The sequence below is a fragment of the Gopherus evgoodei genome, chromosome 3, assembly GCF_007399415.2.
Source record: "Gopherus evgoodei ecotype Sinaloan lineage chromosome 3, rGopEvg1_v1.p, whole genome shotgun sequence".
Classification (NCBI taxonomy): Eukaryota; Metazoa; Chordata; order Testudines; family Testudinidae; genus Gopherus; species Gopherus evgoodei.
Window position 1 is genome coordinate 200,011,840 of NC_044324.1, and position 24,201 is coordinate 200,036,040.

The following is a 24,201-nucleotide window of genomic DNA, read 5'->3' on the forward strand; positions in this document are numbered from 1 at the left end:
AAACACAAACCTTATTAGATGCACAATCATTAGGGATCTATCTACCTACATGGACTTTTGCCTCTTTCAGTTAGTCCAGAGATCCAAATGCAAAATCCATCATGCAGACAACAGGTGTATTGGTGACATCCACAAGGGATTCTGGATCCACATGTTAATTAACAGACTATACACAGCTTTGTGGAATTTACATGAGCTAGATATAATGGTCTCAATCCTAGGGTCCAATGTGGCTTGTTGGCTCTGTGCTTACCTGTGTATTAGAGTACTCCGTCAGCCTAGGGGACTGTCTGGTGTAATGTTGCCATAATGAGCCTATGCTTTCTGACACTGAGTGTCAATGAGGAAACAGGTGAATTGGCAACGTGTATGTACTAGCAGTCTCTGGCTGCCAGAATAGTCCATTGGAACTTTGGGCAGCTGTGTATCAATTGGAGCAACCTCGCTCTCTGTCAGCCCTAGGATTGGTGGAGTGTAAAGGTGGCTGGAGCCACCTTAATCTCTGGTCTTGCACCAAATGCAGCTCTGCTGGATGGGAGAATCTAACTCAGTATGTATAATAATCTTCATTTTAACCTTAGTAAAAACAATGTAATTTCCAAGAGGATAATCTCTGGAAACATGGTTTAAGCAATTAGGACCAAACTCTTGGGTGTTGTGGTGATGGGGGTAAGTGGGTGTGTTTTGGAACTGGCTGGGGGCAACTGTGTTCATTTGTGGGGGTAGAATATGAGAAGGGCAAACATGACAGCTTGGCAACTGAGATGGTGTGAAATGGAATGTGTGCCATTTGCTGGAGGTGGAGAAACTGTGGGAGGATCCGAAGCAATGGATGCTTGTCTGGGATAGTGAGATTTATCGGTGGATTAATTTTTTGGTATGTGAGTTATTATCAGGTGCTAGGCTATTGGCAGGGAGAACGAGAGGTGGGGATGTCTTCCTGGGGGGCGAGGAAAGAGGCTGTGTCTGAGGTTAGACCGGGGGCTGGGACTGGGAGGGGTGGGCACTGGAGGAAGCAGGGACAAGATGTTTGGAATGTCTGTGGTTAACTAGTGGGTTTCATAGCTGGGAAAGATCCAAAGTGCTTCAATGTACAGGTCTGACTGGGAACAGAACAGTTAATGGAAGAGTGTTGTAAGGGTTAATAAGCAATCCAAAGGTAAGTCAATAAATTACTAATGAATTAATGGAAAACTGACCCTAATATGCTCAGCCCACCTGTATAAAAATTCAGATTAAGAAAGCAAACAAGAACGAACTGTGAAATGTTATTTTTAGAAGACTTTGTTTGTAATTACCATATAAAACTTTAACAGATGTGCCTGTAAGAAGTGCTGGATTTAGGAATCCCACTATGGAAGTCAATGGATCTATGCTGATTCATGCCAGCTGAGGATTTGGCCAATTTACAGTTATTCAATATAAAATATCTTAAAAGACTAAATAACTCACTATGGGAGAGAGATTTATTTATTAAAAAACTTTGTACACCAAAGTATAAACTATTACATTTTAAACAAGAAATAAGAGGTCTTACATATTACAAGGAAGATGTATTAATTCTTGAATTACTATGAACACTGTACATGAGAAACAAAAATCCAAGTTATAAAAAACAGGAATAGGACCAATTGCTTGAAAATATGGCATAAAATGTAATAATCAAGCAAATATTCTGAAGTCTAAGTATACAATTTTGTATTTCTGAAAGAGTAGCATTTAAATTCTGTCTAGAAATGCAGTATCCCTCTACACAAAAACTAGTAGTACCATTCTCATAAACAAGCAGTCATACACATACAGAAATATTTCTTGGTTGATGATTTTCCTTTGAGAGTTTCAGATCCTTAAGAAACATCTAATGCTAAATATTTCTTGCAATGTTCATTTGCGCCACACCAGATTAAAAAACCAACTTGATAGCACATAAGTGTCTAAAAAATACATTTTTATTGACCTTTATCCTTTCTTACAAGTCAATTAAAAAGGAGAAATACATTGTAACCTATTAGAAATCTTTTATTTTGTATTTCATCAATGCGATATTATCCTTTTTGACATTCAATGTAACTGTGCTAGAACTTAAAACCTAATATAAGCAACACAGGAGATCACCTTTTAATTGTATGACTACCAGGCTAGGAAAAGTGAAGTTTTACAAAATAGCGTAAGCATATATTTCTTGTACAAAAGTGTAATATGTAGATGTCTAATCCAAGTACAGTAATTAAGGCAAGACTTTAGTCTTTATACAGCAAGTGACAACACCCACATTATAATATGGAACACACGTATTAATTTTGAATTACAGGTATAATGTGATTATATATTGATTTACTAAATAAATCTTAAAAAAAAAAGCAAAATCTATAAATAAAATAGTAAGTGCTTTCTTTAAGATAATATTCTTTGGCTGCTTTAGGTGCCTGTGAAGGATTAATAACTAAAATGAGTAAGGTCCCACTATTATTGTTAATCTTAGCACTGAACTTGTACGATAATTCAAACTGTTGACCGTCAGCATCTCCAGATCTACAATATGTTCTCTTGGTCCCGATAGTGATTTCACCAGTACGAGCATTGCACTTATTGCACTTGTTTGCTGAAAAAAATATATAGCAAAGATAAAACTGTTTCATTCAGGCAAATCTGAAATCATTCTTTAGTTATGTCCATATGCTGCCTATATACATTGCTTCCCTGTAAAATAATTAATCTCAGACATCATCATAATGCATAACGCAAGCATTATTTTAACTTTTTAAAATAACTATAACAATACTAAACCTAGTTTTGATGATTATACATAGCAGATGTAAGGTAGTATGTGAGACAAAAATTGGATCTCAGGAGCTTACAAATAATTTTCCAAAAGGGACCAGAGAAAGGTGAGACCTCTTTCAAACATTTTAAAAAGTAGTTGTTTCTGACATCTTATTACGCCATTTGCATCAGCCCAGTCTACAGAGACCCATCACAAAACGGTCAAATGACACGTGAATTCTAATGTCTGTGTTTTGTTTCCTGAAACTTTTATAACACTCCTGAAAAATAAAGATCTTCAAACCCCATCAAAATGAAACTTTTGCTGCAATCTTAACTGTGGTGTTGCTACCACTCCATCATAATATGTTATGTATATTTTAAAGAAAGCTGAGATTCTGAGAGCAGCATATGAGTGAAGAAGTTGGGGGCCATAAGCATGGATTTATAGTGCTTACAGCTGGGGGGAGGGATAGCTCAGTGGTTTGAGCATTGGCCTACTAAACCCAGGATTATGAATTCAATCCTTGCAGGAGCCATTTAGGGATCATGGGTGTGGAACCTGTTAAGGACAATACTTAGTCCTCCTAACAAAGGCAGGAGATTGGGCTCAATGATCTTCCAAGGTCCCATCCAGTTCTATGAGATAGGCATAGCTCCATATATTATGAATCCAGCTCTGGTCTGAGGTTAGAGCATTAGATCCCAGACTATGGTAGTTTTTACTTTTTACAGTAGAGAAAAGAAATGTCATGCAAATAAAATATATTAAAAGCTAAGAGCCAACGGTGACCATTATAGTACAGATACACTGGGGAACAGAGTGAGGCATAAGAAATCCTTTCATAACTCTCCCCTTCAAATGCAGGACAGTCATAATCTGGGTGCTGACCTTGGGAATGCAAGATGTAGAGGTGTGCCCTCTGGACCCCTGGCAGGGATAGCAACCTCTCAAGGGGCATGTCCCTGTCCTCTCTGCATGCTACGATATCTATGGTGGGTATATTTAAGCAGCTGAAGTAAAGAGGTGAAGCCCTCCCCTCATTTCCCCTTTCAGGGACTTAATGCCTACAGACACCATGTTGTGCACAGAGCAGCACCTCCTCCTCCCCAATCTCAGCATGGCTCTGCCTTATAAGAGTCATAATTGAACATCAGCTTTGACCTTTTACACTGAGGGCTTCTTTTAGCTCCAAGGATAGACTGTCACTAAATCACATCTCAGTTTCCCCAAACCAGCAGTCTAGTAGTTCATTTTCCAGTACCAAAGAATTCTTCGCCTAGCCGTTTGGTTGTCATATGGTCATTTGGGTGTCTATAGCTCTGAGGACAACAGCCGTCTTTATAGCTCTCCTTTTTTCTTCAAGGACTTGCATCTGTATTTATTTTCCAGATGATTATAGTGAATACTTATGAAATCCTCTTATGAAAGGGAACATAATTTGAAGACAATGGGTTCACATGGGTCTTAATTTGTATTGCTGAACCTTATTATCAGTGATGATGCACGGAATTAAAAGCACCTCAGAGATTGAGTTTGCAGGGCTAATAGAAGAGAACATCTTTTTACTTGTAAACTTAGCACATTTGATAGTGAAATTATAGAGAGACAATAAATATAGGATGCCAAAATACCATTTTTTACAGAGCAGAATTGTTTTTATGGCTATGAAAAACTGCCAAAGCACTGTAGCACTGGCTTTACCAACATGTCTCCCAATTCTCTTTGCATGCTTGCACTAGTCTGGCCCCCTAAAATACTTACTCGCAGGTAGAATTCTCCATTTTCGTTTCCAGACTTAATCCGGAAAGTGTTTATAGTATTGGGGTAAATAGTTGTTGCCTGAATTTGGAAGATATCAGAGGGCACAGTTCTGTCTGACCGGATGCTCATGTATTTGTGCACAATAGAGTATGGCAGCTCTCGACAAATGGCATTGGAAACTGGGCAAACACAGCGACTGAAAAACAAACAAAAATGGATCAAACTTGGTTCATGTGCAAACTAGCACGATGCTCTTTCAGTTGTAATTAGTAATGCTGCCTATTAAGGATAATCCTACAAACTATGTGTGGTTTTTCTTACTTCTCAGATGTCAGGACATAAGGTTCTTGACAAGGATTTCTTGGGTAACAACGAAATCCACCATGATAATTCCAGCACATTTCATCCTCTCTGCATTCATTAGTAGTCTCACATTCATTTATATCTAGATAGGAAGGAAGGAACCATATCAATTCCCAGTCTAAGTAAATGTAGATGGAATGCAAAGTTGGTATGAAAAAACCTATAAGGGAGTGTTTTAGTTTAAAAAAAAACAAAATGCCTCCTGCTTCTGCACTGAGGAAACCCAACACCCCCTGCTCCCCACCTCTCTTTGAAGGCCTTCTGGAGTAGGATTATTCTATGCAGAAACTGAATGTATTTATCAAATTGACTCTTGGTTTAAATTGACTGAACACATCCAATAGACCAGAGGTTCTCAAACTGTGGTCCACGGACCACCAGTGGTCTGTGAGCTCCATTCAGGTGGTCCGTGGATAGTTCCCTCTAAGGTGCGCAGATGGGCAGCCGCACACGAGAGAATTAAGGGCCACCCACCTAATTAGTGGAGCCGCGCAGGTGTGGCTCCACTAATTAGGTGCTTGGACTCTGGAGAAGACGCACATGTAAGGTGAGGTGGTGGCCTTGGAGAATAAGAGGTAGGTGTGAGTGGGCAATGGGGTGAGAAGAGGGGGTGGGGATAATTTGGGATGTGCAGGGCTGTGGCTGCCAGAGAAAGTGATGACTTTCCCCATCTCCAGGACTAAGGCTGCCAGGGAGAGACGGCCCTCCTGCCCAGCCCCAGCTCAGAGGCTGCTGCGGCGGGGGAGAGAGGGCACATCCATTGCATTAGAAAGGTAATACTAATGATATTAAAATATGAGTTGTGTGTTTTTATTTGTAGAACAAAAAAGTTTATTATAATTAAGGGTTTTTTATATAGCACTTTTATCCAAAGCGCTTTACAACAGTTAGCTAATGGTATAAACAACATTTGGAAAGATCATTAAGTGATCCACCAAGACCCTCAGCAATTTTCAAGTGCTCTGCAGAAAATTTGTTTTGAGAACCACTGCAATAGACTAAAGAAATATATTAAATTATACTATATAGTACAAATGTTCCGATGTATTAAGAGTCTTAGTTCATAACAACACAGCTTGGTGAGATATTTGTTGTTAGAAGGAAGATTTCTGGTGGACAGGTAAAGGGTGGGCATCAACAGAAGAAGAGCATGAGGCTTGGTTTGTGGGGCCTCATTTATGAATTGCCTGGCTTTCAAAGGCTTATTTTATTTTTTATCTATATAGAACATCCTAACTGTCAATGAGGCTTTATTTAACTGATATATTTTTCATCCTTAAGTTTCAATTTTTTTAAATCTGAGAATACCCTGGGTTTTATAGAAAGTGTTTAAAACACAGATACGTGCAAATTTCATACAGGGTTTCCCTCCGACCACCTTTCTTTCATAGGTTTCTTGAACCTGAAGCTGGTAGAACACTTAAACTCTGTATGGGAGGCAGTAAGGAAGGTAGCAGATTGATTCTGGGGAAGAGGCAGTTCCTATGCTCCAGCACTGACAGGTCACTTGCAGGGGGTGAATTGGGGTTTTGACATTCCCTGTACCCATCCAGGGCCACAATTGGCTCAGTGAGCCTCACCTACCTTTGTGACTTTCCAGTCTCCTGTCTCTATCCATATGCCTTCTAGTGGTTCTGCCAGTTTGCTGTGCCTGCTGTTTCTTCTCTCCCAGCCTTTGTGCCCCACTCTACCCATATCTACAATGCCCAGAACTTATTCTCTAAATGACGTTGGAGCCCAGCTGCCCTGTGCTGGGCTCCTGTGATGTGTTGCATTCAGTGTATGTCATGCCAACCCCATTGATCTGTACACTGCGGCTTGTTCTAAACATCAAGTCATCTTTGTCTTGCATGACTGGTAGGGAAGTAAATATGCCACAAGGCTTCAAAGCATCAGAGACAGGAATGGAGATTCTGCCTTTCTGATGGGATTGGGTGTGTTTGAGAAAATCTTCTCTCACCTGCCTCTTATACTTCCACTTCTTGCACAAGGTGAAGACCCTGTCCCAGAAAGCACAGCACAGCAGTATCTGCTCTATCTCACCAGAGAGGAGTTTGGAGAAGCAGGGAGAATCTTCTAAGAGTGGTGCTGGAAGAGCTGCTATATCAAAGAGCAAGGGTTTGAGGGCAATGAGTGGGTTTGTGAAGATTCACCATTCTCTGACCTTCCTGATGGGAGCTATGAGTTAGGAGAGAGTAGCTGTGGGTGGAGCTGAGAGTGTCTGGAGCAGAAAAAGTGCAGGAAAGGGGAACGCTGGGTTATGGAGAGGTGTGGATGTTAAGGAAATAATGACTAGTGCACTTTCTGCTCATGTAGTCAGTATAAATGTTCACGACTTTTTTTTTTTAAAGTTGCAAAAATGAGATCACACAAGTCTGAAGGGTTAGCTGAATCCACAATTTCTCCCAAAACATACCAAAGGTTTCAAAACACCAAATAATAATAACAAATAACCCTCTAAAATTAATTCACCCATCCATCCTTAAAATACTCGAAAGTACTCATTATCCTTGAGAAGAACTCAATGAAATAAGTTTGAAGTTTCTAGACCAAATCTCTTAAAGATGTTTCTAAAAAAAATTACTCTTTCAAAACCAAAATAAAAAATTCTACAAAATATTTTGTCAAATTAAGCTCTAATTAAAAACAAACAAACCAACCCAATCTAGTCTAAGAAGACAGTATGCATCAGAAATTTCTGGTGGAGGGTAGCTTGCAGATAAGAACTGTCATATTCAGATTTAGAACAGAAGCTTAGTTACAATTTCAGTTATGGAGATACTGCGGAGCCTCCAAAATAGTGACAGAGAATCCATTTGTGTTATTTCCTTGTTCTTTATTGAGAATAAGTTGCAAAATTATTAAATTCTAAAAATCAAGACTGCTTCAACAATTTTCTGGCTTATATAGCATACAGCTCTTATAATTAGTATACTGTGCTGTTTGTTTGATTTCACAATACAGAGTACTTGCCCAGGTGAGAGAGATCACTTCATGTATTTAACATAAGCCCCCTCGGGCCTGTAGCAGCAGAAGGGAAAGAAAAATGATTTGAATGTTGATATATGTACATTTGTTTTGTTTTATAAATATACTATACATTCAATATGCTTTTGAAAAATTCTCGCACCTTTTTTCTGTTACTGAAAAGAACAGTTGTCTTTCACTTGTGGCGTGATGTGACTCAGGAGTCTGTGTAAAATGGAACAGCTGATGTAAATCCATATTTAGATACCTGAACAACTGGCTTGATTTTCAGAGATACTCATCTCTCTGTGTATCAGGCTACTTGTTTAAGTGTCTAACTATGGATGTAGGGATCTAAATTTACTACACATCCAAGTTTGAAAATTGTGTTCTGAAATCATAAAAATCCCAAGAGAGAGAACAGAATTTTTAATAAATTGTAACTCATGTAAGTTATGTGGCAATTGTCAAGCAATGTTGTACCCTCTCTTACTCTAGTATATGGGTAATGTACAAAAGATACACACACACACACACACAAAACTTGTAGTCATAGTCTTGTTTTAAATGTTAATATTGCAGTAGTTTAAAATGTTAAAGATCAGTACACTTACCTTGACATGTTCTAGCTCCTACCACCTGGTATCCCTCAGGGCAGATGCATGAAAATTTCCCTGGTTCATTGATACACTGATACTGGCATATGTAACTTGAAGTTCTGCATTCATCAATATCTGCAGAACAGCAAAATAGTTTGAACTTATTGTCTTAAAAACCTATCTTCTCACAGAAAAAAATGGTTACTCACCTTTGTAACTGTTGTTCTTCGAGATGTGTTGCTCATGTCCATTCCAATTAGGTATGCATGCACCACGTGCACGGCTGCCTGAAAGTTTTTCCCTTAGCAGCATCTGTTGGATTGGCTGTGGAGCCCCAGGAGCGGCGCCTGCATGGTGCTCAATATGTGACCCTGACAACTCGGCACCCCCTCAGTTCCTTCTTGCCAGCTATTCCAACAGTGGGGAAAAGGGGTGGATTTGGAATGGATATGAGCAACACATCCTGAAGAACAACAATTACAAAGGCGAGTAATCATTTTTTCTTCTTCGAGTGCTTGCTCATATCAATTCCAATTAGGTGACTCCCAAGCCTTATCTAGGGGGTGGGGTTGGAGTGAAGGAATGTTGACTGTAGCGCTGCTCTGCCGAAAGCTGCATCGTCTCTGGTGTGCCGAACGATGGCGTAGTGTGAGGCGAAGGTATGCACTGAAAACCAAGTTGCTGCCCTGCAGATTTTTTGGATTGGTACCTGGGCCAGGAATGCTGCTGATGAGGCCTGGGCCCTAGTGGACTGTGTGGTGAGAGCTAGCATCAGCACGCTCAATGTAGAAAGCTAGGGCCCTGTGGACATTGAGAGAATGCAGCCACTGTTGCCGGGGACCAGCATGAGGTTTCGGGTAAAAAATGGGCAAGAAACTATCCTGGCTTGTGTGAAAGGCCAACACTACCTTGGGAGAAAGGCTAGGTGTGGTCTGAGTTGTACCTTATCCTTGTGGAAGACTGTGTAAGGCGGTTCTGAGGTGAGGGCCTTCAGCTTGGAGACATGTCTTGCTGACATAATGGCAACCAGGAAAGCTGTCTTCCAGGAAAGATACAGGAGGGATCAAGTGGCCAGTGGTTCAAATGGAGGCCCCATGAGTCGTGAAAGGACCAGGTTAAGGTCCCACGCAGGGATAGGCTGCCGGATCTGAGGATTGAGATGGTCCAAGCCTTTGAGAAAGCGACCAACCAGTGGGTTGGCGAAGACAGAATGGCCAGACGCGCCTGGGTGGAAAGCTGAGATGGCAGCGAGGTGAACCTGCATGGAGGATGCCATCAGGCCTTGCTGTTTCAGGTGCAAGAGGTACTCCAAAATGAGGAGCACCGGCACCTGGAGGTTGTGTGTGCAGAGCTGGTCACACCAACATGAAAACCATTTCTAAATTGCCAGATATGTGGCTTCAGTAGAGAGCTTCCTGCTGCCCAGCCTTATGGGGTCTGAACATAGAAGCTCCATGGGGTTCAGCCATGCAGCTTCCAAGCCGCGAGGTGGAGGGACCACAGGTCAGGATGACAGAGCTGACCGTGGTCCTGAGTGAGCAGGTCAGGAAGGACGCTGAAGCTACAGAATCACCCTCACCCATCCCTGCAGATTTTGAGCAGGACCTTGTGCACCAGGGGGAATGGAGGGAAGGTGTAGAGCAGGCAACCTGTCCAGGGAAGGAGAAACGCGACCGTGAGGGAGCAGAATGCTGGGCACTTGGATGGAGCAGAATGCTGGGCACTTCCTGTTGCTGCAAGTGGCAAACAGGTTGACCTGGGGAAACCCCCACTCTTGGAAGATGAAGTGGATGACATCCGGTTAGAGAGACCACTCGTGCGAGTGGAGGACCTGCTGAGACGGTCTGCAAGCATATTCTGGATGCCAGGAAGAAAGGACGCAAAACCCCTTGCCCCTTAGTACTCACGGAACCTCCTCTATCGTCCCCATGGTGAGGAGTGTCTGAGCCTCCTCAATAAGGACTGCTTGTGAGAGAGGTCCCTGAAGAGGGATAGGGAAGGGGGGGGGGGAAGAGGGATAGGGAAGGGGGGTGGGAGGGCGGGAGGGTGGAAATAGGATAAACAATTAAAAAAAGGTGAGGAAGGATCTGGGGGTAAGTCTGGTACTCTGTCATTGGGAGTCCCTTCAAAAGGCCTGCTAGGAACCCGGCAATGGTTTGATCAGGCCCTGGCCTTGCCCAGATGGGGGGTTGGAGGACTTCCTCTTGCCATTCTACCCCAACCACCTGTAAAAGTCCTGCCTTGGACAAGGAGGGTAGGAGTGCTGCTGCGGCTGTTGGGATTTGAAATGCTTCTGCTGGGTTGCTGGGGTGTGCATACCCAGGGACTTCAGGGTTGCTTGAGCCCTTAAGGCTATGCAGCCTAGAGTTAGTCTGCTCCGCGAACAGAGCCTCCCCATCAAAGGCTAGATCCTGCAGTGTCTGCTGAACCTCAGGTAGCAGGCCAGAGGCTTGTAGCCAGGAAGTGCGCCTCATGGCAATCCCCGAGGACAAGGTATGCGTGGACAAGTCTACAGTGTCCAATGAGGCCTGTAAAGAGGTCCATGCCACCATCTTGCCCTCATCAACAAGGGCCCCAGTCCCTGGACTCAGGAGGCACAAGCTCCTTGAACTTCAGCATGGGGTTCCAGGAGTTAAAGTTGTAGCAGCTCAGGAGTGCCTGCTGATTGGCAATTCAGACCCAGAGCCCACCCGTGGAGTACACCTTGTGGCCAAACATGTCCAGCTGCTTGGCGTCCTTCAACTTGGGCACTGAGCCTCTCTTTCTCATTCATGGCCACAACTACCAGTGAGCAGGGCTGTGGGTGCTTGAACAAATAGTCATACCCCTTCAAGGGGACAAAGTATTTACATTTGACTCCCTTGGCTGAGGGGGAATAGAGGCCAAATGGTTTTGGCATTGGTCTGGAAGGTCTTGATGAGGGGCAGGGCCACCCTTGACAGACCTTCTTGGGACAAAATGTCCACCACCAGGTCCTCCAATTCCACCACCTCCTTGGCCTGCAGGTTCATGTTGCGTGCCACCCTGCACAGGAGGTTCTGATAAACACGGATATCTATGGGGGGTGGCCCAGAGATAGAAGTGTCCACCACAGCCGCATCAGGAAAGAGGATGAAGAGGCCACAGGGGGAGAGGGTCATCTTGACCCCCCAGTGCCATGGGGGCCTGATGCCCTGCATCACTGACTGAAGGCCCAAGCTTGGGAACTGGAGTCAGAGGGGGTCTCAAGGTGGGAGGGGTCATGACATCTCCACACCCCCAGGAGTGGGCCGACCGTTGGAGGTACCTGTGGTTCAGAAGTGGCCAACCAGGAAGCACCACACTGTGCACCCTGGGCCTGGTGGTATGCCCATGGGGTCCAGAACAGCCACAGGGTGGGCTCCTGCCTGTGCGCTGCGATGGTCCTGCCCTCACATCAGGGCAGCCACAGTCCAATTGGCAGCAGTTCCAGTCTGAAAACTGCAATCCCATTTCCAAACCCGAGGAACGAGAACAGGACCATGAGGGCCAGGGCAGTGCTGAGCAAATCTGCGCTGGTGAGTGATGTCAAGGAGAAAGAGAGTCGTGCTGAGAGACTGGGGACCAGTGTCAGGACATGCAGCAGTACCAGGATCTGGAGAGGTACCATGGCCTGGAGCTGCATCGAGATGATGAACGGCACCGGAATTGGTGCTGGGTCTGGGACCTGCTCTGTGACTGGTGGGCGGAGCGGCACTGTGATTGGGAGCATCGACAGGAACCAGAGCGATGCTGCGAGTCCGACCAGTGTCGTGATGGAGAGCGGTGCTGGAACTCCAAGAGGTGCTGGGAACAGGAGTGATGCCGGGAATGGTAGTGGTGCTGAGGCTCGACCAATGGAGCTGATGGTGCCGAAGGTCAGATCAATGCTGGCTAGCCTTGAGACGATGCCATCCGCTACGGCACAGGAGGCTTAGCAGGGAGCAGAGGGGACCTTGATGCCATCATGGCGATGAGATCCCTTGCAGCCACAAAGGTGTGAGGGGTGGAAAGCAGCTGGACTTCCACAATGCTGCGGGCTGGGGAGTCCAATGGCACCAGACTCATCGGTTCCCCCCGTGGGGCTGAAGTTGATGGTGCCATTTCCATAACCTTCGCTGCTGAGCTCTCCCCTCGGGGATGTGTCACAGTGGCTGGTTCCAGGGAAGTGGGTCTCTGTGAAGGAGAACCACCCTTCTCTAGCTTTCAGTGCTGCTTCGATATTGGGGAGTGGGGGCGGTGTTGCGTCAATGTTGCTGGCTTCAGTGCCAGGGCGCGGCGGTGCTGCAGGTCTCAGTCAGGGTCCAACCATGGTGCTGCCTCCACTACTACTACTACTGGGGCGCTGCGCATCGAAGAACTCGGTGCCGGGTCCTGCCACACCGAAGGAGGCTGGGGACTAAGTGCCACCTCCATAAGGAGCTGCTTCAGGTGAAAGTCCCGCTCCTTTTAAGTCCGAGGACGAAATCCCTTGCAGATCCTGCACTTCTTGGCTTGGTGAGTCCCCCCCCCCCCCCGGACACTTAGGCAAGAGTCATGGGGGTCGCGTTGGGATAGGCTTGGAGCAGGACTCACAGGGCTTGAATCCCGGGGTGGAGGGTAACTCCCCAACCCGACTGCCACTAACTAAAACAAAAACAAAGAACTACCAACAAAAAACAAACAACAACTATCTACCAAAGCTAGGGAAACATGGAGAACTTGCAGAACAAGATGCCACAGTTCCAACATCATCAATGGGTGGTAAGAAGGAACTGAGAGGGTGCTAGGTTGGCAAGGGTATATATTGAGCGCCATGCAGGCACCGCTCCACGAGGCTCCACAGCTGACCCGATGGATGCTGCTAGGGGAGAAACTTTCCGACAGCTGTGCATGGGGTGCGCGCACACCTAATTGGAATCGATATGAGCAAGCAGTTGAAGTATTAATATATTAATTTACAATTACTACACATTAGCTTTAAGAGAAGTAAAATATATCCACTCTGAAAGAAGGAAGTTCTCCATAATCTGAAATGAATGCTATGCTTAAGCAACTTAAAGTTGTCACCAAAAGCTAATTCTACTGGTATATTTAACTATCTCTAAAGATCAGATTTTTAAGAAATATACTCTAGGAAACTGAGATTAAATGAAAAGCCTTCAGAACTGGTTTGGGAAAATAATTTTAGAAAGTCATTTTTTAGTGTTCCAAAATGTGATTTTCCCCCCCCTTGATCAAAGCATTGACCACTTTAGATATTTAGTTCAGGGGAAATGTTTTGCCCTCACATATGTATGGAACTCCCACTGTAATCAATGTGAACTGCTCTTGGGAAGAGGATAAGGACCATTTTCTCGCTTCAAATAGTATTGGCTGCATGCCATTCTCTTTTGGCTTTTGAAGCTTTGTCTAATTGATTAGCTGTCAGCAAAAGCAATTTAGGATGGAATTTAATTTTATTTAACAACTTATGTGATATTTCTGAAAAAATAGATGAATCAATAGAATTAGGGAGTGTCTTGACATTACCGTAATGTGTCTTATCATATTGGAGACCTGAGCTCAGTGCTTTACTCTTGGGCTGCGAGCTCTTTGGAGACATCATGTTGAAGGCTTGCTCCTGCTCCCTACGATCACTATGTCTCCAAAGTTGCCTAGAGGACACCGGTGGGGTTCGGACAGAGAAAATTAAGTGCTACTTGTATAATTGTCAGACAATGTATGCTCTTTGGACATCCACTTGCATAAAAGCAACTCAAAGGCACAATTGTTTCTTCTTTAGAATGACAAGTTTAAGAGGATTTGTTTAGAGCAATTTTACACCACACAGAGTTATCCTTGTTTAGGTTTGTCTTCATTTCTAGTTTGTCGTGATCTTCTGTATTAGATCAAATACCGTTCAAGTTAGTTTCAGGAGTAAGTTTTCAGAAGTGTGTCCCCCGACGCAGGTGTTGCCTGAAAAATGTGTACATGCAATTTTGTGCTTGCAACTGAATTGTGAGTGCACATCTGACAACAAAAATGATTAGGGGGCTGGAGCACATGACTTATGAGGAGAGGCTGAGGGATCTGGGATTGTTTAGTCTGCAGAAGAGAAGAATGAGGGGGGATTTGATAGCTGCTCTCAATTACTTGAAAGGGGGTTCCAGAGAGGATGGATCTAGACTGTTCTCAGTGGTAGCAGATGACAGAACAAGGAGTAATGGTCTCAAGTTGCAGTGGGGCAGGTTTAGGTTGGATATTCGGAAAAACTTTTTCACTAGGAGGGTGGTGAAGCACTGGAATGGGTTACCTAGGGAGGTGGTGGATTCCCCTTCCTTAGAGGTTTTTAAGGTCAGGCTTGACAAAGCCCTGGCTGGGATGATTTAGTTGGGAATTGATGCTGCTTTGAGCTGTGGGTTGGACTAGATGACCTCCTGAGGTCCCTTCCAACCCTGGTATTCTAGGATTCTGTGGTTTGAGTAGCAGCATCTCTACCTACCTGAATATAGGTACAACTACTCACACACAGAATGTCTGCAATTCATTCTGCCAGGTGCAAAAATATGATACCAAATTTTATGGCTGCAAACTGTACCTACTAATAGGGATGCCAGACCTCAGTCTGACTAGAACCATGCATACTATTTAATTCACAGAATAACTTCTCAGAAAAATTGCAGAATCAGAAAAAGGCACTTATCATGTATCAATATCTTTCTATTATGACATTATGTATAAAGCGTAGTTTACCTTCACAGTTGATTCTGTCACTGCTTAACTCAAATCCTGGATTACACTGACAGATAAAAGAACCAAGTATATTGTAGCATTGTTGTGCGCATGGGTTGTTGGCATCACATTCGTTTATGTCTGAAAAGAAAGGTTACATATCTTCATGCACATCTTGTTCTTTGTATCTGATAATTAAGCTGATCAAATTGATTGGGTCCACCACTTTGCAAAAGTTAGTAGATTGTATCAATAAAGATTTTGCAGTTGTTGGAACAGTGTCGGATCTATGCTCTTCATTCCTTGTAGAAAAATTGGAATATTTTTCCAGGAATGAGAGTTATTCTAACATGTAATGAACTCTTCCAAAAATGTTTAGTACAGCTATTAAACTCCACATTCCAGCATCTTTTTTTTCCAGGTATGAAATGCCAAGTCTATAAATAATTGATATAAGGAACACATACTGATAAGACTTCTCAGCATGCAATGATTTTATCTGAGCTATTTATTACTCTTAAAATCTGTTCTTTTAAATTCCATTACAATTATAACATATGCCATTGAGACCAGTAGAGAATTTTGCAAAGCTCTAAGACATAGAACATATTGGGGGAAGGCATTTTTTGATACTAGATTATTTCTATGATGTTCCTATCTTAAGAACATGTGTGAGGATACTGCAATCTGAAAAAGGAGGCATTTTTAATGGAAAGTTATGTACAGGAACCTGCAATACACCCCTGTGGAGTCTTTAACACTTATTTTCCATACACCATTGACTACTTTATTTATGTGTATCATCTTGTATGTAGATTTTTAGTGTACACAGAGGAGGAACACAAGAGAAAATACTCTTCATCCACATCCTAATGTGTTTTATCAAATGCAACCATTATTGAACTTTTACAGTTTTAATATATTTTTTATTTCATGGGCATTTAAAATGCATATAAACAATGTCATAAATATTCAGATGCAGATACAATTAATACAACTGACAAAATTCACTTCTCTACAATCAAAATGTCTATTAAAATCAACCATTCACAAAAAATTCAACTAGGGAGTAAAACATTTAGCCCATATATGTTTAAGATGTGGATGGGGAGGAATGACTATGAAGCATTTTTTCTGTTAAATACTTTTTGATAAAAGTGTAGTGAAATTTGTGAGAACAATGTTATCAGAAACACTAAACAAAAAGATAGAAAAAACAAATTTATCTATTGTATATGCTTCTCTAAAGTTCAACCATTCTCAAGAGATACAAAAGTTTGAAAACTCGGCCATCAGCAGAGGTCCCGGGTGACTGGAAAAAGGCTAACGTAGTGCCCATCTTTAAAAAAGGAAAGAAGGAGGATCCGGGGACTTACAGGCCAGTCAGCCTCACCTCAGTCCCTGGAAAAATCATGGAGCAGGTCCTCAAAGAATCAATTCTGAAGAACTTAGAGGGGAGGAAAGTGATCAGGAACAGTTAGCATGGATTCACCAAGGGCAAGTCATGCCTGACTAACCTAGTTGACTTCTGTGAGGAGATAACTGGCTCTGTGGATGAGGGGAAAGCAGTGCATGCGTTAATCCTTGACTTTAGCAAAGCTTTTGATATGGTCTCCCACAGTATTCTTGCCAGCAAGTTAAAGAAGTACGGGCTGGATGAATGGACTATAAGGTGGATAGAAAGCTGGCTACATCATCAGGCTCAACGGGTAGTGATCAACGGCTCCATGTCTAGCTGGCAGCTGGTTTCAAGCGGAGTGCCCCAAGGGTCGGTCCTGGGGCTGATTTTGTTCAATATCTTCATTAATGATCTGAAGGATGTCGTGGACTGCACTCTCAGCAAGTTTGCAGATGACACTAAACTGGGAGGAATGGTAGATACGCTGGAGAGTAGGGACAGGATACAGAGGGACCTAGACAAATTAGAGGATTGGGCCCAAAGAAACCTGATGAGGTTCAACAAGGACAAGTGCCGAGTCCTGCACTTAAGATAGAAGAATCCCATTCACTGTTACAGACTAGGGACTGAATGGCTAGGAAGCAGTTCTGCACAAAAGGACCTAGGGGTTACAGTGGACAAGAAGCTGGATATAAGTCAACAATGTGCCCTTGTTGCCAAGAAGGCTAATGGCATTTTGGGCTGTATAAGCAGGGGTATTGCCAGCAGATCGAGGGACATGATCATTCCCCTCTATTTGACATTGATGAGGCCTCATTTGGAGTACTGTGTCTAGTTTTGGGCCCCACACTACAAGAAAGGTGTGGAAAAATTGGAAAGAGTCCAGTGGAGGGCAACAAAAATGATTAGGGGGCTGGAGCACGTGACTTATGAGGAGAGGCTGAGGGAACTGGGATTGTTTAGTCTGCAGAAGAGAAGAATGACGGGGGATTTGATAGCTGCTCTCAATTACCTGAAAGGGGGTTCCAAAGAGGATTGATCTAGACTGTTCTCAGTGGTAGCAGATGACAGAACAAGGAGTAATGGTCTCAAGTTGCAGTGGGACATGTTTAGGTTGGATATTCGGAAAAACATTTTCACTAGGAGGGTGGTGAAGCACTGGAATGGGTTACCTAGGGAGCTGGTGGACTCTCCTTCCTTAGAGGTTTTTAAGGTCAGGCTTGACAAAGCCCTGGCTGGGATGATTTAGTTTGGAATGGGTCCTGCTTTGAGCAGGGGGTTGGACTAGATGACCCTTCCAACTCTGATATTCTATGATTCTACACGAATGTATCCATTGTGGATTTCTGAGCTGTCATAGGAATATAACAGTTAACAGACATACCCATCACAAACAACAGTTCACCACATTATACAGCAAAAATGGCAATCAGCCACTTGTAAAATTTCCTTTTGAGATGAGACAGGTTGTGCTTCGAGGTTGGTAACAGGAAAAAGATGTGCTGTAAAGGACCTTTCACATTTCTTGGTGCTATAGTAATACAAATATCTGAAGAAATATTTCTTGTAAGCTATGGGCTCCCCTCTGCTCACACAACCTGGAGGAGAATGATTCAGTACCTGTGAAGGGATCTGGGATGGGAAAGTGTGTGGAGGGTGGCTTCCTTTTCACAACCACCCCAGGAAGTTGTCTCTCCCCTGTTGCAGACACTGTAGATGTGTTCTACTCAGCGATGGTGGTGTGGAGTGAGGGGATAGTAAGCAGCCAGGGGGAATAGCAGCTGTGTGTGATGTATACCACCTCAAGACAATCTGGAATTATAACTAAACCATTATAGAAGTAGCAGTAACTTACTTTCTGTGGCATTTCAACACCATGGAGAAGGCATATGTATGTATATGGCATATCACATGGCAATGCTTTGGAGCAGTGGTGGCAGCTGTGAAACCCCTGGAGAAGCCCAGTGATTGGTGGGCTTCTTCCCTGCCAGTCACAGCATCCATAGATTTCAATGGCCAATTCCCTTCCCAAATCCACCATACCCTGGGTAAAGTCTCAGCTCCACTCATGGCAATGGCAAAAACTCGATTGATTTCAGTGGGGCCAGGACTTCTGCAATATCCTCTCTTGGGGGCTGAAGATCTGTTTTCCCGTTATTGTCATTTCAAGCTCAAAGTGAGGGATGATTTAGTCTTATGTATCATATAACCATTTAGCTTAGTCATATTCAATGAAAACAGATTCCCTTCCCCACCCCACTTCTTAATTCGAACCCACACAATAGCAGTAGATGAAATGGAAACTTTAGTTCCCTTCTTCATAAATTAATTCATGGATTGCATGTATCTTCACTGGTGCGACTGAGTAGTTTTTGCCACATATGGAAATAAATCTATTCTTGGCCCCTGGAAAATCAACTTTCTTATCTGCTTCACTTTAGAAATAACATCCCTCTACCAAAAAGTTACCTAAAGAAATAGTCATGTTGAATGTATCTTGCACCTCATTAGACAAATCTACTTGCAGCCCAATGTCCTCCTTTCTTCTTATTAACTCTAGATCTTCCAATAAAAAATCCTGTAGATTCCATCGAAGTCAGTAACGGTCTTATGGCTCAGTTACTAGTATTTTTTTAGCATTTTATTTACAATGGCACTAGTCCTCAGCATGCCCCAAATCACTCATTTTAATTTTTAATACTATTTCCCAAGGATTTACATTTGAAATGCTGAGACGTGTTTTCTTTCATCAATATATTTATCACGTGCTGCTGCGAATTAACTTTAGCTGTAAGAACTTGGCATTGCTTTCTCCAGTTTCCAGTTCTCGGGCCTGATTCTGATGTCATTTAAGCTGCTGTAGATAAGAAGTAACTCCACTAAAGTCAATAGAGCACTAGTGTAAAACCAGCATAACTAAGAGGAGAGTCAGGCCCAAGATTTAATAATGAGTTCAGTGCCCTGATGACCAGATTGCCAAATTCATGGCCCACAGAAACCAGTCTGCCAACAAAATAATCCATTTTCATAGCGAGTCTCCATTTTTGTGTCCAAGGATTCTGTGTTCCTCAAGATAATTACTTTGATCAGTTCCAAGAGTCTGCAAGCCTAGGAAAGCATGACATACTTTAAAATATTCTGCCTGGTGACTTGAGCTGATGAAAGCTAGCAATGGGTCAGTAGTTGTCTTTTGTAACCACATGGGCTGGTTCATATGGATATACAGAGAAGTGCTTACCTACGCAAGTGTGGTTGTTGGCTGCTAACTGGAACCCAGAGTTGCACTGGCAGTAATAGGAACCTGGACTGTTCACACATCTATGGTGGCAGTATGGAGGGAGATTGCATTCATCTATGTCTGTTACCATAACAAGAGCAAAACAGTAAAAATGTTAGCTCAAATGTAATAACAAAAGTTCACTGTTGCTATCTTGTGCCCTAATAAACAGTGTAAAGTGAGCTGGCTCTGATTAAATGAAAAGAGAGAAGTTAATTTGCAGCTCGATTCTGCTCTTACTTAAGTTACCTCCTTGACTTCAATGGGAGCAGCATTGTGCTCTTTTTCTTGTCTTCATGTCTTAAGTTTTGTTAAAATCAGCTTTACTCTGAGTATGTTTGCTCAGCCAATGATGTCAATACATATAAACATTATCCTTTATTTGGTGTTTAAATCACACCCATACTGTAGTATTGATCTCTATATTTGTTATGTAACTTGCAACATGCTTCCTGACTACGTCTTGACCAGAAATAAAGCAGACCAGCAGAGTGGCTCTTATGCTCATTTTCTGTACAAAAGTACACATAGCAACAACTTAATGCTAAACCTCTGTAGTTCCATTAGCAATTCAGAATTCATGCACTCTCTCTGTCCTGAGTCCATGGGAGTGACGGGGGGTCAAGTGAGCAGGGATCAGGCCTGGAAAAGAAGCAGAGAGCTGGGATTTCAGGGGAATGTGGGCTCCATCCCCCCACAGGACTTGGCCAACTACTCAAAGGACTCCCCACACCCCTCTCCATCCCTTCCTAGGCAAGACAGCACAGCAGTTCCCTATAGCCACTGGCTGCCAGCCCTTGGCTGTGCTCTCTGACTCAGTGGAGGAAATAAGATTGCATGACTGAAGCCAATGCTATCTCAGGCAGTGTTAACTTTCCCTGCCGACTGGCCATAATTCTGGGGTGGAGCATGCTGCCTTTCCCAGTTTCAGCATTCCTAAAGTGCAGCCGAGCGGGTATTCCACCTACCAACTGTATAAAGTGTTCAACAGCCCTACCTTGACCTCTTGGCACATTGCAAGCTATGCATGGGTCAAGCCACAGGCCTCTGCCTCAGCTCATGTGCATCTGCAGAACAGTTTCTACTACATAGCTAAGTTGGCCATGCATGCATGGGAGAATCTTCTTTAGCTATGACCTTTACAAGCTTAACAAAAGAAATCCATGCAAAGTCCTATGCGTGTAGAGAACATGATCTCTAAAAGGCTCAGCACTTGGTCAAATAAATCGCAGTTTTCACTGGAACACAGTGAAAGGCAGTTCTCATTTTCATGCCAAATTTAGAATTTCCTGCCCCCAGCTGTTTCTGTTGTAGATATGTTTTTAAAGATGTATTTTTTCACTTTAATATTAAAAAATGACAACCCCTTTTTTTGAAAATGTACTGGTCTACGCCCAAAAGCTGAGAATTTTAGACAGTTATGAGTGATGGAAAACAGGGCTTTGATTGGACGGAGTTTGGCAATCTTAACTATGGGGGTGGGGGAAGTGGAGAAGGCTCACTACAGCTCTTTTATTTCAGAGAAACAGTAGTGCCATTGAATCTTTTCAGTTCCATAAGACTACTCTTGTGCTTAAAGTTACTCCTGTGTGTACATATTTACAAGCTCTGACCCTAAGTCAGTGTGAGTTTAGTGTGAAGGACTAGGCTATACCATTTATGTGCATGATTCTATGAAAGACTATGGGAAACCTTAGCAAGGCAAGATTTGATCATAGAACCAAATCATCTGTTTGAAAGAATGTTGCCAGGTTTCCTTGTATCTGAAGTCTCCATGTTTCAGAAAATAAAATCTTTGTGACATCTGAACAAACTGTTTTTAAAAAACAAACCCTTTAATCAAATAATAAAAAAACCCAACCAGACATGTTTTTAGAGTAAATTAAAAATAAAATAAAGTTAGAAAAAGGTCTCTTTCTGTCTTCAAGCCAGAAAAAGTCTGGAACTATTTTTTTCAAACTTTGAAGGATCATTTCCTCCCAGGATGAGACTTTATCAAGGTTTTTCTGGCTCACTTATTTTAAAGTCTCAAAAGAGTGGTTTTATTATGAAGTGCTGACAGTACTTAACTGTAGCATTGTGTTTGTGCTGTTTTATACTCTGACCTAAGTCACATAGGAGGAAGTAGGAGAATGGAAACTTTTCCTTCTAGAGAGCGTATGTATGTTTAAATTAAAATATACATACAAAACTTTGACTTTTAGTAATTTATCATGATGGTTCTTTACTTTCAATGTTTCATTAGACCTTTAGGTACAAGCTGAACCCTAATTCTGTTGAAATGAAAAGGAGTTACTGTACAAAGGGAATATACCTTCTAGTGAAAGCATAACTTTTTTTATAAGAATCAACAACTTGTCATAATGATTCCCCTACCTATATGCCAAACTACCCATCCTAGTCCTGCACAGAAAGCTGGCAAATATTGGAAAGAGTTATATATACAGAAGTCCGTTGGCCTGCTCTAAAGCCTAGTTAAGTCATTGAGAATCTTTCCATTGACTTCGATTGGCTTTGCATCAGGCCCCTAAAGAGAAAAGGTATATCTTTCTTACTAAATTAAAAAAAATTAGCAATCCATCTAAATGGCCGCTGATACTGCCTCTGCTTCCCTCTCAATGTTCTCTTTTGAGAGGAACTGACTCTCATCATAGTAAGCCTTCTAGTCACATATTAGGGATCTTGCAGTTTGTGACAACTCCTTCAATTTAGGTTTTGTCTCTATTTTGAGGATGTGAAAAGGCCTTTCTCTCACCCGGGGTGTTGGAACAACCTGTATAGTGGGGATGCTGAGAGCCATTGAACCAAACTGTAAATCATATATATAATGGTAACCACTTCAAGCCAGGGGTATGGCAGCATCCCCAGCATCGCCAGCACCCCTAGTTCCAGCACCTATGCCCTCACCTTGTCTGATCCAGTGTATATTACAGAGGTACTATTAGACATCAGCTAATGGTATGCCTTTTATTCTACTATTTCACACTTGTTTTCTTACATGTGAGAAATGTATGGCCCAATCTTGTGGCCCTTATGAAGGCAAAACTTTCAGTGAAGTCAAGGTTTGAATCCTATTCCTTCATGAATTAGGGCTTATTATTATGCTAGTAGTTTAGAGTTTACAGCCCCTGCTCTTGGCTCTCAGGAATTCAGAACTGTGGCTGATATGTCACAAAGATCAGACATCTGGACCCAACATTTCCACTGAGTATAAGCTCTTCAAGGCGGGGACTATGTTGTCTTGTGTGTCTGCACAGTGCCTAGGCCTGTATCGCTGGATCTAACTCTTACTAAAGTAAATGGAAAGACTCTCATTGATTTTAATGGGACTTGCACTGGACTCACAATTGTGCCAAGGGTCACTGGGCACTACCCCCATACAAGTAATAAATATAGTAACAGCTAAATTCAATTAAAAGTATTGAATATGCTTAAAATAGTTTGCAGCTCCATCTTTTGGAGACTATTTACTTTTCATCCATCATCTTTCTAAACAGGCCATCCGACAGCAATTCTGGGTCTCTGGGCAGAACAGTCAATGGGCTCCCAGCCCATGCAGATGTGGTCCACCTGACATTTAGGTGGTGCTGCCACCTACTGCTGGTGCCAAGCGAGCTGCTGGCTGTGCTGCTGGGCATGCCCTTCCAACACAGCCATGGCTTCCCCATGCCTACCTGGCTGCCTTCACCAATGCCAGTATAATCCTGCGCATGCTTAGGAGCCCTGCCAGAGGCGACTAGTGGGAGGGACTCAAAGAGAAGCACCAGCTAAGAAGGGGGACATGTGACACCCCAACATGACCCCTCCCACAGGACTCCTCCCTGCCCTGCTTCCAGCCCGGGCCCTCTGTGCTCTCCCCGTCCCCTCCTCCCCATCCCACATTACCTGAGCAGGGGGTTCTGTCCTCCTGCCAGGGCCGGCTCCAGGCACCAGCTTCGCAAGCAGGTGCTTCGGATGGCCACTCTGGAGTAAGGCGGCACGTTCAGGTATTTGGCGGCAATTCGGCAGAGGGTCCCTCACTCCAGCTGGGAGTGAAGGAGTTCCCGCTGAATTGTCGCAGATTGCAATCGCGTCTTCTTTTTTTTTTTTTTTTGACTGCTTGGGGCGGCAAAACCCCTGGAGCTGGCCCTGCCGCCTGCTGTGCCAGCCCAGCTCCCACTGCTGTTCAGTTGCTCTTCTGGCCGCCAGGCTCCGGAACCACACCCGGATGCTGCATGGTGCAGCACAGCAGCTACTTGGGAGAGTACCTGGCTGCAGCAGCAGACGTTGCTTCTGGTGATGGTGGCCGAGTGAGCCGGAGTCCCCCCACCCTCCCTGGCATACTTGGAGTAGGCTCCTGTCCCCAGAAGCTGAGCCTGGGCAGGGAGAGGGCTGCCAC

General features: G+C 43.4%; 1 protein-coding gene across 4 annotated transcripts in view; it reads right to left on the minus strand.

The window, feature by feature from the left end:
* Window positions 1-1,465: 1,465 nt before the first annotated feature.
* Window positions 1,466-24,201, minus strand: part of EFEMP1 (EGF containing fibulin extracellular matrix protein 1) — a 79,357-nt gene continuing 56,621 nt past the window's right edge. For all 4 annotated transcript variants that reach the window (XM_030557817.1, XM_030557816.1, XM_030557815.1 and 1 more), the window contains exons 6-11: window positions 19,785-19,904; window positions 15,169-15,288; window positions 8,473-8,592; window positions 4,850-4,973; window positions 4,529-4,724; window positions 1,466-2,602 (exon numbers count right to left, since the gene is read on the minus strand). In XM_030557817.1, coding sequence (XP_030413677.1) covers window positions 2,444-2,602; window positions 4,529-4,724; window positions 4,850-4,973; window positions 8,473-8,592; window positions 15,169-15,288; window positions 19,785-19,904 — 839 coding nt within the window. In that variant the 3' untranslated portion in view covers window positions 1,466-2,443. The remainder of the gene's footprint in view (window positions 2,603-4,528; window positions 4,725-4,849; window positions 4,974-8,472; window positions 8,593-15,168; window positions 15,289-19,784; window positions 19,905-24,201) is intronic.